The 13,339-nt window shown below is 35.2% G+C and overlaps 2 protein-coding genes across 2 annotated transcripts; one reads left to right on the top strand and one right to left on the bottom strand.

Moving 5' to 3' along the window:
• Positions 1-2,152: 2,152 nt before the first annotated feature.
• LOC128544952 (exosome complex component RRP40-like) lies at positions 2,153-6,984 on the bottom strand. Its single transcript, XM_053515268.1, has 4 exons — positions 6,649-6,984; positions 4,376-4,525; positions 4,082-4,233; positions 2,153-2,819 (listed from the first exon to the last, which is right to left on the bottom strand). The coding sequence occupies exons 1-4, from the start codon at positions 6,877-6,879 to the stop codon at positions 2,612-2,614; spliced, it is 741 nt and encodes a 246-aa protein (XP_053371243.1). The 5' UTR covers positions 6,880-6,984; the 3' UTR covers positions 2,153-2,611.
• A 1,275-nt stretch (positions 6,985-8,259) lies between these two features.
• Positions 8,260-13,264, top strand: nudt22 (nudix (nucleoside diphosphate linked moiety X)-type motif 22). The gene is made up of 6 exons (XM_053484083.1): positions 8,260-8,677; positions 9,102-9,735; positions 9,975-10,088; positions 11,285-11,382; positions 12,501-12,594; positions 12,731-13,264. The coding sequence occupies exons 1-6, from the start codon at positions 8,514-8,516 to the stop codon at positions 12,833-12,835; spliced, it is 1,209 nt and encodes a 402-aa protein (XP_053340058.1). The 5' UTR covers positions 8,260-8,513; the 3' UTR covers positions 12,836-13,264.
• Positions 13,265-13,339: the final 75 nt, after the last annotated feature.

Here is a 13,339-nt window from a genome sequence, read left to right as displayed (position 1 = left end):
TAACATGTGTCACTTTTCATTATGATACCATTCGCTGTTCTGAACAACCTTGATAACTAATAAAAATAAAACTATAGTTTTATAAAAAATATATATGAAAAAATATTAATTAATAATTAATAATAATTATTATATAAATAACTCAATTAAATTGTATGGTTACAAACAAAAAAACATTCCAAACAATGTAATCAAACATCACTGAGATAACAGCTGGTTTATAGTTATGCAGTAAACCACATTCAGCGGCTTACAAAGTATTATAAGCAAATTGTTTTGGAAAAAGATAATCTAATGTTTATTACCGGAACACCAGTGACAAGTTGGGAATACACCCTGGACAAGATGTTAGTCTTGGTGTCACCATCAGCGCATGCCTGCCTGAGTGCTTCCTGAAGGTCATGTACAGAAGACAAAGTTTCTTGACTAATACTCCCGTCTAGCAAAATTTTGTGTGGTATTTTGAACATTTTCTAATGGAAAAATTAGAATAAGATTTTTTTGCTAAATTGAATTACACCATAGTTTATGCCATTTCCATATCTAGGAACATTTAGTTTCTGAATGTTCTCAGTCTTTAGAAGAAACTTCTATATAATACATTATAATATAATAGATATTTTATTAAGCAGCATTGCAGTCTCACAGCTCTAGCGGTTTTAAATCATCATTGTGGGTGTAACTTTCCTTAATCTCACTGAAAAATGACATCAGACAGACTAAGCTTTGCTAAATTAGCCTTAATTTTAAATGAGTATATGAATTTATCATCATTTGCATGATGCTCTGTAATAGGCTGGTGTTCTATTCACCAAGACCCTGGCCAGGATAAATTTGTTACTGAAGATATGTGAATCATCTTGTTTAGGAGGAAAAGTCTGTAACAAGTTAAATTAGTGCAAATAAATTAACAGATCCTACCCCCAAGTTTAAAGGTGCATTAAGTAAAATAGCGGCATGGTACTGTAGCTTGGTTGTCAACAGGTCTTGGGTTCTATTCCCATGTCAGATCTGCGTACATGGAGTTTGCATTTTCTCCTCGTGCTTGGTGGGTTCCTCCGGCTTCTCCGGTTTCCTCCCACAGTCCAAAGAAATGCATTAGGCTAATTGGCATTACCAAATTGCACGTAGTGTGTAAATGTGCATGGCATATTGACCGGAGGTCCTACCATGGTCGTACAAAATGGGGATAAATACAATGGTCATCACTGACTTCCACGGTCCCTAATTGGACTACAGAGTTTCCGAGATGGATGTATAAAGAAAAGAAAAATTGGTCAATATTAGTCAATATTAGAGCTAAGCATGCACATAAAGATTTTCCTGATCTACCGGGATTTTTATGCACAACCATCTCTACGGTTTACAGAGAATGGTCTAAAAAAAAGAAAATTTCCAGTGAGTTACAATACTCTGGTCAAAAATGCCATGTCAGACCATACTGGGTGACGCTTCTTTCAGCTAAGAAGAGGAAAGTGAGGCTATAATTTGCATGGGCGCACCTAAATTGGACAACAGAAAATTGGGGAAAAAAAAGTTGTCTGGTCTGATGAGTCTCAATTTCTGCTGTGACATTCAGATAGTAGGGTCAGAATTTGTTTTAAATGACATGAAAGCATGAATTCATCCTGCCTTGTCTCAATGGTTCAGGCTGCTGGTGGTGTAATGTTACAGGGGAATATTTTTTTGTCACATTTTTGGCCCCATTAGCATATTTTTAGTAGTGTTTAAATTACACAGCCTACCTGTTGTTACTAAAAAAAACATCTATCCGTTCATGACCACAGAGTATTACACCATGTAACAAAGCTTAAATCATCTTAAACTGGTTTGTGCAGCTGACAAATCTGTAGCAACTGTGTGATGCCATCATGTCAGTATGGACCAACATCTCTAAGGAATGTTTCCAGCACCTTAATGCCACAAAGAATTAAGGTAGTTCTGAAGAACAAAGTGGGTCCAACCCAGTATTACCAAAGGGTAGTGGCCAGTGATTGTATAATATACAATCACTGGCCACTTCACCTAATGAAGTCTGATTCCTAACATGTTTTTCTCAGCCACATAATAAACTTGTTCGGAAAATGTTTTATATAACGTTTTGCTTATTTTCCAGATTTTATTCCAGAGTCATACAAAACAATCACTATTGCGCCTTTAACCTTTGCACCTTTTCATACAATGTGAGTCATACAAACTGTTAGGAATCTTCAACGTTTTTATCTCATGTAGCATTCAACCACAAAGAAACAGGAATCATGTATACCTTTATGTATACCTCACAAAAATTTTTTCATTTTATTTATACAAAAACTAATCAATATAGTAGTAAAAAAAAAAACATATGTTAGTACAGAAATAGTGACTGTGAGCTAATGTACCTGCATCACAAAAGTGCTGCTCAATTCATCCACATTACAGATGTGCAGTCCATCCAGAGTTCCGCTTAAGTATACAACTCTTACAGCACTTTTTAAAAATTATTAACACATTGAACTAAAAGTTCAAATCCCGGGCACAAAAAAGTCACGCGCCATCCTGTGAGCCACATTTTGCTTGTTTTGATGTGTCCATGAGGGATTACCATGGAAACCAGCACTCGGCTTGAGCACTAGAGGGCACCCTCTGCTACTCTCTTGAACAGAGCCTGTCTCTGCTGTGCCGTCATGTTTTCACAGCTCTCCAGAAGATTAGCAACGATCAGAGTCTGCTGCACGGTCTTAGCCTTTACCCACACCCTGCCATTTAAACCCACCACCATCTCAAAGGGGAAGATCTTCTCAAGATCCTTCACTATCTCGCTCTGAGGTGCGAGGAGCCTGAGGGAAAGAAAACCAGGAAGTCACAGCTTATTTATCCACCATTAGTTTACATAAACCCTTAAACTCTCAGTCATTCATTTTAAAATATAATATTCAGTAACTACTATGAATTATACAGTAACTGTGTGGGAATCAATATAATCGAGTGTGCAAACAGTCACATTCACGGCAAACCCAAAATGAACCTTGAAGTGCATACATCATTTCCATTACAGGAATTCTTAAAATTTAACTTGAGTGAAAATAATGCATATCCTCTAACACACTCTCTATCCAAATGAACACCAGGCATAACTTGTTGTCAATAGGTGTGAAGCGCTTTTCCAAGGAAGTCAGTGTTAGGACTGAACGATTAATCATATTTAATGGGAGATTGAGATAGACAAATAGTTGCAGATTACCAGAATGATTATTTTTTTTCAAAAAAACTCAAGATCTTTTGTAATCCTTGCAAATCAGAAACATGTATTTTAAAGAATGTGACTATATAATCTGGTCATTTTTATAAAATTCTCAGTAGATCATTAAAGATATATTTTGTGCATGAAGAAGAAAGTTTTGAATCTTAAAATTCTGTAAATGCACATTAGAGATACATTTCCTTTCAGTCCAATACACATACAGTGGACAGTGAAAATCTAAAATTAAAAAATATATACATTTAAAACTTGAAAATACATCAATGCAGTATGAAACAAAAGAAAGAATATGTGAAATGTAAAAGATGACTATTCAGTACTCAAGATGTTTAACAATGTCGAGTTCCCTATTTAAATCTAATTTAAAGCAAATGTATTGATACTGAGATATTGAGCCTATCAACTAACTTGTACAAAAGGACAGAATTTTACTAGGAGACTTATTCCTTTAACTAAAGCATGTTTGCATACAACACACCAATGGATCTCATAAAACACAGATTGTCAGGTTTAACACAAACTATTATAGTCTGTGTCAGCTCAAGTGTAGAAGGTTATTAAAGCAATAATTAATTTTGTGTATATGTTACTAATTATAACCATTAATTACAAATATTATATATTTGTAATTAATGGTTATAATTAATAATCATTATTAATACTTGAAAAGTATTAAAATTATTTAAAGATTGTACCTTTTACTCAAGTTATGGATAATAATATTTGCAATGAAATTCTTTGTATTAAATTGAAAGGAAAAAAAAAACACAAAAAGCGCCAAACAAGCAATTTCACTTGTAAATTCAGGCTTTTGGAGCCACAGTATTAATCTCGGTGTACCTGCGCACTAATCCCAAAGACACCTTGAAGAGAAACCCATCTGCTCCAAACACTCCCATCCCGTTCGCCCGGCCACAACTGTCTATACACACCAGCTCTGGCTCCATGTCCTTGTTTGCGATGATGAACTGCGAATACACCAGATCCCCCACCTTTACAGTAGTATAAAATAAATAAATTAATAATAATAATAAAAAAAAGAGAAAATGAATGAATAAATAAGTAAGTAAATAAATTAATTCATTTAAAAACACAATGACATGTAAATAAGAACTGGCAGTGATGGGCGTGTACCTGTACATTGGGTCTGTTCCTTTTAGTCGCCCCTTCAAAGGCTAAGTAGGACAGCGAGGCTTGCTCACTACCTCCCACATCCACTTTAAAGATGTCCCCGGACTTTGCTGTCACTATGCCAATCACACTCTCCCCTTTAACTGGAACATACTTTTGAGAAATTGTTTAAAATAAACACATCCACATCACAATTTAGCAGCTATACAAGTCGCAGTTGCTTGTACAGCATAAGGCTAAACTCCATAGGGCTAAACTTAAAAGCTGAAACCTTCAACCCTGACTACTAAATAATGAAGAACAATTTATTATATCGCGATTCTGTTGTTTGGCAATTTATGCATCAGCACACTGACGCCCCAAAAAAATCTATTTTTAAAGTTCATTTTTGATTTATACGTTTCCATTTGAGGTGGTAAAATATTGCAGGTTTTTTAAAATCCTACAGGTGGTGTGCTTTAAACTAGTCTCACACTGGCAGGCACCACAGCATCCTTTTATTTGCTATATTTGTTTAGAATTAAGGAAAAAAGTAATATAGAAATTGGATATTCGTTAAATTGTGATACCAACAGAATTACAATACAAGTGGAATCAGCACCCATGTATCGTGATAATATTATATTGAGTTGTCCCTGGTGATTCCCATCTCTACTAAATATAAATAATTATTAATTATTATTATTATTTATATTTAGTAGAGATGGGAATCACCACAATTATTAATTATTATTATTAATAATTAAAGATTATTAACAAACTTTGGTAATGTGACCCAAGTTTTTACTCAACTCTTTAGCTTAGCTCTTTACTGCAATAGCCAGGCCAACTTGACCAATCAGACATTTTACAGAAAAGCTGAATGTTCCTTTTTGAAGCAAAATTCACAATACGGCATAAATACCATATAGTATTAACGAAAGACAATTTAACAATACATCATATACAGGTGCATCTTTATAATTTGGAATAACAATAAAAAGTTGATTTATTTCAGTAATTTCATTCACAAAGTGAATCTCATTATATTGTCATTCATTCACACAGACTGTGTAATACGTATAATTAATATGTTTATATATTTTTCTTTTATTTTGGTGAAAATGGCTTACAGCTAATGAAAACCCAAAAGCCAGAATCTCAAATAAATTTACATATTACTTAAGACCAATAAAAACAGATTAACACAAAAATGTTGGTCTACTAAAAAGTATGAACGTGCACAGCACCCAATACTTGAAACTTTGCAGGAATTACTGCAACAATGCGCTGTGGCAAGAAGGAGATCAGTCTGTGGCGCTGCTGTTATAAAAATTACGTTTATAACAGAGATGAACCGGTTGATCAGCCAGCCAGTGACCAAAAGTTACTGGTTTTCAGTCTGATTGGCTGTGACCAGACAAAAGTCTTGTGCGTTCAAAGCCTTCTGGTTTATCTAACCAAATTTGTCTGAAACCCACTCATTACACACACTTACACCAGTCTCAAAACACCACAAGCACCATTAGTCAAAAATCACGGGCCTTACTCGCACCACTCAGCGCTCAGTGTCAAGTTAAGTTTTGGGAATTTGGAGGTGCTTGAGGAGGTAAAACATTGCAGTTTCTTTATAATCCTACTTTCTATTTTTTTTCTACATGGTTTAGAGTTTTTATTTGAATATTTTTATATTATATGTAAGTTTTTTTTTATATTTCTTATATATTTAAAAAATATATATTTTTATATTTTGTTCTATTTTTTACAGATAGGTTTCTATAGCTAAACTTATTCTTATTTTATTCCACTATTTATTTCTTGTTAATTGTTTTTACATTTTTAAGGTCACGGGCATTCGTTTAAGCATTTCGCTGCAAATCGTACAGTGTATGTGGCAAATAAGATTTTAATTTGAGGTGGTGCACTCTGAACTATTTACACATTTGCATCCAGTGTGGTAGAAGTGACATATTTGCATTATAGGTTTTTCTTTTTGAAAATAACAATTATGGCAGATGACAGAGATATGTGCCGCTCAGTTAAAGGTTAAACTCTTGTATCTGAAGTTAGTTTGTATTGTTTAAACGCTACACTTGATTATTATTTTTTTAAGTAAGAAAATGAATGTTTTAAGGAACGCTCTACATTTCATTATTTATTACATTTTATTATGAGGAAATATAATATCGAATGGGGACATTTATAAATTCGTGATATTTATAGTATCGACACCGAGGTATCGTGATAACATCGTATCGGGAGGTGACTGCTGATTCCCATCCCTGGTAGTTTCTTACTCGTTTCTGCTGGGAGTCAGTCCAGTACAGGTTGGGCTGTTTATGGCGGAGGATGCCGCTTTTATACACCAGGATCTCGTCCCCGTTTCGGCGCAGTCCCGGTCCGCAGATGATCTTCTCAGCTCTAACGCTGCTGTCTTCCTCTACAGAGGACACATCAAACCGGAAAACATCTCCGGGTAAAACTACCTCACCTATCTGAGCCTTAAAACAAGAGTGTATGATGTCCATAACTCTATGTCTATATATATATACTGTGTAATTATTACACTATATACTAGATGAACACACTACAGTATGCACGTTCAGCATCCCCACGTGAAAAGCGCGGCGTGTGAAAACAACTGTAGATACACTTCCGGGTTTGTCATGACATTTTAAAATAAAGGTCTGACTTTGTGGAAATGCACAAGTTGCCAATGCCTAAAGTTTATTTATAACGTCATGGTATTATTGACTTCCTCCATAATATGAACAGGTCATAATGTGTTTAGGTCAGGAATTATTTTGGCTAATTTAAATAGTCATACATTTTTATTAACATTACTTCATTATTTTCAATTATTTTTTAAGATTTAAAAATAAATCTTATATTTAATTATTATTACTACTACTATTGTTGTTGTAAAAATGTTTGAGGCATCATGTAATGGGTGGAGCATTGTTCGCATCTGTAATTCTGTAATTCAATTGGTAGAATTGGGATTGGGCTTTAATGTACATGTAAAAAAGTAAAAAAAAAAAAAACTAAATCAAAGGTAAGAAAAAATGCTATGCTTCACAATGTTTGCAAACACAGCCCACTATTACCAATGTTTTATCCTTGTAACATTATTACATCTAAAATAATAATAATATGAATAATAATAAAATAAAGAATAATAATTTGAATAATAATATTAATAATAATATGAACAACAACAACAACAACAACAACAATAATAATAATAATTAATAATAATAATAATAATAATAATAATAATAATAATAATAATTATTATTATTATTATTATTATTGTTGTTGTTGTTTTCGTTAACCATGATGTTGTGCTCGTATCTATAATGTAATTATATGTAAATTAAAATAGTTTTGAACAAAAAAAAATCTAAGTGTGTACAGCCATGTAAAATTGAAAATGTAAATATAATGTAATCAACTAGCTCTTTAATATACTTCACAGTGATTGAAATCAAACCCCACTATTACCAACGTTTATTATTTGTATATATTATTATAATTTTTTTTTTATTAATTGGTATACAGTATGTATAACTACCAATGCATAACTGTATGTACATTTGTGTATATATTCGTTTGTCATTTGTCTATACATGCAGTGACGTAGAGACCAATTGAATTTATTGTATTTTTCAGAAAAACAAATTAACTTCCGGTTTGTGTTGCTAATGATGGAGCAAAAAACATTGTAGCTTCCTTTTCACCTGTTCAATAATTAATGCGGTTTACCTAATTTATACAAATAGATTTTTTTAATTCGCCAATAATAAAAATGTGGAAATATAATTTAAACGTTTTTATTTTAATATTATTTTAATGTTTTTATTTTAATATTATTTTAATGTTTTTATTTGTCGTATCCGAGGTTTTCTGTGTCGTAACCGGAAGTGACGCTGATACAGAAAAGTTTGGACGTTAGCGAGTTGGCCGGTTCTAAACTTTTGAGCCTGGCTCTCAATCTCAGCAGATTTGCTTGTTTTCTTCTCTAAATGAAACGCATGGCTGTGTAAACGTTAAACGTGATTAGCAACTTGGCCCAACTGTCTGGCTGCATCTATGTTTCTGCTTTCCTCCAGTTTCCTGTTTGTAGAAGCCTGAGGTGTCTGTGAAGCAGCACAGCACTGAGATGGACTCTGAGGTGTCTGTGAAGCAGCACAGCACTGAGATGGACTCTGAGGTGTCTGTGAAGCAGCACAGCACTGAGATGGACTCGGAGGTGTCTGTGATGCTGCACTGTGCTCCTGCTCAGGGCTTAAAGGAGCATCAAATACAAGTGGAGATCTCAAACAGGTAACATCTCTGTTCATATGTAAAAAAAAAACAATACTGTAGATATGCATGTGAGATACTTAACACTGATCAGACATGACATTATGACCACCTGCCTAATATTGAGTAGGTTCCCTTGATGTCCTGATGCACTGTGTGTGGTAATCTTTTCCTCAACTTGAGGATGCTCTTGTGTGATGTTTCTGGTCTGCAATAGTCAGCACATACCAAAAGTGATCCAAGAAAGGAAAACTGGTGAACTGGCAACAGGGTCATGTGTGGCCAAGGCTCACTGATGCACATGATCAAATAGAAGCTCTAGTGTAGCTCAAATTAAGGAAAGGGTTAATTCTGGTTCCACTAGAAAGGTGTCAGAAGCTTGTTTTGATTGGTGAAGGAGGAGGGTGGTTATGGCTGTTCAATGTATGTCACATTGTGTGTGTAGGTTCAACCGCAGAAGTGTTCCTGAGATCGAGATGCACATCGAGGCGGTGTGGAATGAGCGAGTGACCAAAGAACCATGGCTTTTCAATGGGGCGAAATTCAGACTGCACTCAGCAGAGCTCTACACACCTTCTCAGACATCTCCATTCCTGTGCACTGAGGCTCAAGAAACTACCTCACACCCCTTAGGCTCAGGCGAGGGTGATGACCAGCTTGGAAACCATTCAGGACCAAATCATATTACTTTACACTGTAGTGAAGGAGAGAAATGCACATGTCTGACAGAAACGCACACCTCATCAGATAAAGAGAATAGCAGCTGCTGTCATCAAGCCTCAGGAGAACCCCAGAAAGACGCAAGACCCTCAGAAGCGAACGGAGTGATCCTCAGATTGCAGCTGGGTTTGACGTGTTATAAAGACTTCCTAGGGACCAACTGGTCACATGAAGCTGTGAACCTACAGCAGCGTGGACATCTGGAGCTGGGAGATCCCCAGGCTCTGCTGGCGCAGCCACTAGGGGTCGGTGCTGTCCTGCTGACTTCAGACGGACATGTGGTGATGCTGAGAAGGAGTCAGAGAGTCGCAGAGGCGGCGGGGCTTTTAGACATACCCGGTGGGCATCCCGAGCCTAAGGTGATGTAAGGAATGAAACAGGATGTTTTTGATACATGCATAACCCGTAGGTCATCTTTGGATTTGAAAAGCTTGATGATTAAGGGGTAAATGTTTCATTATATAGACAGCATGAGCATGTTGCCTCTTCTTTCTTGAGCAAGCACAGTGGTGTTTAATAGTCTTTAACACTTTACGTAGATTAAAATTAACGAACGCACCAAGTCTAAATTAATAGATGTGTTGGTTTATTTCCTCAGGCTGTGTGTCAGGGGATGAGTGAGCACGACATCAGCGTTGACCTCATGCAGGGCTACGAGAGAGCTGTCGTGGCGGAGATCTTCTCATCTGTGTGCGCTGAGGTCAGAGATGAGGTGTGTGGAATTTATACAGCGAGATTTTCATTATTATTTGGAACGAGATAAATAAACGTATGAGGGTGAGTCGAAATTGATCTGCACTCTAGCTTTAGAATTTATTTAAATTAACTTTCAGATGAGACGAATACCAAATCTTTGGACATTGCTTTCCAAGACACTTTGTCTATCTGTCAATAAGCTTTCCCGCTCCCTCATTAAAAGATATTTTAGGCTGAGCTGCAAGCCATGGATGCACAGCTGTCTGCAGTTCTTTATTAGGGAATCGGTGATTCTTTATCCTCGTAGAGTTGCTTTCAGGGGAGAAAACAGGTGAAGGCAAGATCAGGACTATAGAGAGGATGCTTTAACAGCTTAAAACAAAGTTTCTGCAGAATACCGACAGTGTGGGCAGAAGTGTGTGCACTGTCATGTAAGATCACAACACCCTTGGATAGCAGTCCTCTGTGTTTAATATGAAGGCTTCAGCTCTTCAATAAGCGTCTGACTGTAACGAGCACTGTCGATTGTTGAACCTTTTTCCAGATAATGTTTCAATACTGGCCCTTGAGAATTCCAGAAAACTGAAGGGCTAAATTATTTACTTTAATTATGCAATTAAAATAATCGATTAAAATGACTGCTATAAGAATGATGGCTATGTGCTGTACCAGCAACTTCAAATAAGAAATGTGGTGGTAAACATATAATCACTTAAATAAGTCGTATCTTAAAAAAAAAAAAAAAAAATCAGCAGTAGAAATCACACCAATAATGAAATAAGATAATTTCCACAGACTGTGATGAAAACTCACAGGATTATGCCACAGCTGTGCGAACATAAGCAAACCACTTGTTAGTGAGAATAAACAGAAAAACTAAGCATAAAGATTGGACATAACATTAGTTTAACATTTTGTTCATATAAAATCTATTTAGAGGTCAGTGCTGATGCAAACCTTTAACAGGGTTCTGGTAAAGGTGACATTAAATCTGACATTTTTGGTGGACTTTTTATAAAAGGAAATTGGAAAAAAAAAGTGTATTCAAAAGTCTGTGTCTCTAAAACAAGAAAGTTGTATATTATAATAAAAAAAGAACAATTTATAAATTATAATAAATTGAATCTGAATATTTCATTCATTTTATTACTTTCTCTTAATTTATTGAAGACAGAATGGAAAAGATTTTTAACAAGCATCAAATTTCTGCAGGTTAATGTTCCACTGGACTTTCTCAGCGCACCTGTTTTGATGGGAATAGCGTTAAACCACACCAGCGCAGGACGACCCAGTGCAGAATTTTTCATGAGGTAAAAAAAAGGGAAGAAATAATATGACGTTACCATTAAAGGATTAATAAGGAATACATTTTTCACTTCAACTAGTAAATGTTTTTCACAGCTACATGGCTATTAAAGCTAAGAAAATTCTACTTGAATCTACATGAATAAGTTATCCTGGCTATTTTGAACAACCAAATTGGACAGTGTTGCAGTGTCAGAAGGGTTAAATTATTGCCTTTAATCATATAATTAAAATAAATCATTAAAATGATTGGAACTGCTGTAATAACATTCCAATTTATTATTAAAACCTAAAAGAATTGTGCTGAACCTTCAAATAGGAAATGTTGTAAATATATAATGATCACTTAAACACTTGAAGTCGTACCATTAAAAAAGAGAAAATCAGTATAAATTACAGCTATGTTTAATAGTGAAATAAAATAATTTCTACACACACACATTGTAATAAAAACCTCACGGGATTATGCTACTTCGGTGTGGCCATAAGAAAACCACTTGTTAGTGAGAATAATCAGAAAAACTGAGCATAAAGATTGGACTTTGGAGCAATGCCAAAACGTCATGTGGTCTGATGAGTCCAGGGTGTTGGGTGTGTCAGGATAAAAAGGGAAGTGCATGAAGCCATGAACCCATCATGCATAGTGGACATGGTACAAGCCTTTGGAGGCAGGGTTATGATATGTGGTTGCTTTAGTTGGTCAGGTTTAGACTCAGCAACGTTATGAGGTAATAAAATAAAGTCGGCTGATGACTTGAATGTACTGAAGGACCAGGTTATCACATCTATGCATTTCTTTTCCTCCCTGATGGCACGGCTACATTCTAGGACTCAAATTATGAAAGAGTGGCTTTGGGAGAATGAGAAATCATTTTTACACATGAACTGTACAACATAATTAAAACTAATGGGAATTGAATTAAATATTAAAGCACCAGTTATTTTTAGGAATTTCTTTGATGGAATAGATTTGAGGTGAATCAGACTTTCATTAATTGTAAATTTCCACTACTGTCTTTCACTCCTGAACTGAAGAAGCAAATGTCAAACACCAAACATGATTTAACCCACTCTGACATTTGTTTAAATAATATATAATTATTATGGAATTGTTTGCTGACAGGTGTTCTTTGACAACTGAGGAGGTGAAGGATTTTTATTGGCGCGGAGGCCCTGAAGCTCATGAGTCTACAGACATAGTGTTTCTGAGTCAATCGGTGAGGCCATTCATTAATATACCAACGCTATTAAATATTTTAATACTAAATATAATTAAATTACACTTTACCACAAGCTGTTTCCTAAAGTTTTAAAAATGATGCACACATGTTGAAATCACTGTACTGATTATAGGAGATGCTGAGTTTGGATGTGAAGGTGCCCTTGTGGTTAGAACTGTGTCCATCTTCAAAAGGAGCAGTGCTGCTTTACCAACTAGTGAGACCTGACCAGTCTTAAAGAGGCAGCATGATGTGTGGGTGTAATGCTTGTTAAGGTTTTTTTAATAAACATTCATTATTTTAGTGATGTTAGAATACTGTGATTCACATCATTGCCATGCTAAGGAACTGCAAAGTTTGTTTTGTTTTTATGCTTCTGTTTACATTTTTTCCCATTGCAAAGTGAAGGTGGCAGAAGGGAAAATAAGGCTGGATTGTTATTCACTTTTCGGCCAGACGAGGGCTCCAAAACCACAAATGGGTTATTTATTTTTATAACTGTAAAAGGTCTGATATCTGTTCAATTTAAACAGTATTCAAAATTGTATTTTTAGAGCTTAATCTGTCAAAGGTGTATGAATTTATTAAGACTTCAAATGTGACCTATTTTTAATCACAATATATTGTATGTTCATGGAAATTAATAAAATTTATTTTGTTTGAATGAGTCATATATGTGCAAGTGTATTTATATACATGGGCGCCAAGTTAAACCGGAAGATTTGATTGTGCAGAATAACAG

Source organism: Clarias gariepinus, chromosome 2 (assembly GCF_024256425.1).
Source record: "Clarias gariepinus isolate MV-2021 ecotype Netherlands chromosome 2, CGAR_prim_01v2, whole genome shotgun sequence".
In the NCBI taxonomy this organism is placed as follows: domain Eukaryota; kingdom Metazoa; phylum Chordata; class Actinopteri; order Siluriformes; family Clariidae; genus Clarias; species Clarias gariepinus.
Note: the sequence above shows the minus strand (reverse complement) of the source record. Positions and strands in the feature narration are given on the sequence as shown.

What these genes read in the sequence shown, in the direction of transcription:
- LOC128544952 (XM_053515268.1), bottom strand. Translation starts at nt 6,879, where the DNA reads ATGGACATCATACACTCTTGTTTTAAGGCTCAGATAGGTGAGGTAGTT. An exon ending in CTGACTCCCAGCAGAAACGA is followed by an intron (nt 4,526 to 6,648) that starts GTAAGAAACTAC and finishes ATTTCTCAAAAG; the next exon opens with TATGTTCCAGTTAAAGGGGA. An exon ending in GGAACAGACCCAATGTACAG is followed by an intron (nt 4,234 to 4,375) that starts GTACACGCCCAT and finishes ACTACTGTAAAG; the next exon opens with GTGGGGGATCTGGTGTATTC.
- nudt22 (XM_053484083.1), top strand. Translation starts at nt 8,514, where the DNA reads ATGGACTCTGAGGTGTCTGTGAAGCAGCACAGCACTGAGATGGACTCT. An exon ending in CAAGTGGAGATCTCAAACAG is followed by an intron (nt 8,678 to 9,101) that starts GTAACATCTCTG and finishes TTGTGTGTGTAG; the next exon opens with GTTCAACCGCAGAAGTGTTC. An exon ending in AGTGCAGAATTTTTCATGAG is followed by an intron (nt 11,383 to 12,500) that starts GTAAAAAAAAGG and finishes GTTTGCTGACAG; the next exon opens with GTGTTCTTTGACAACTGAGG.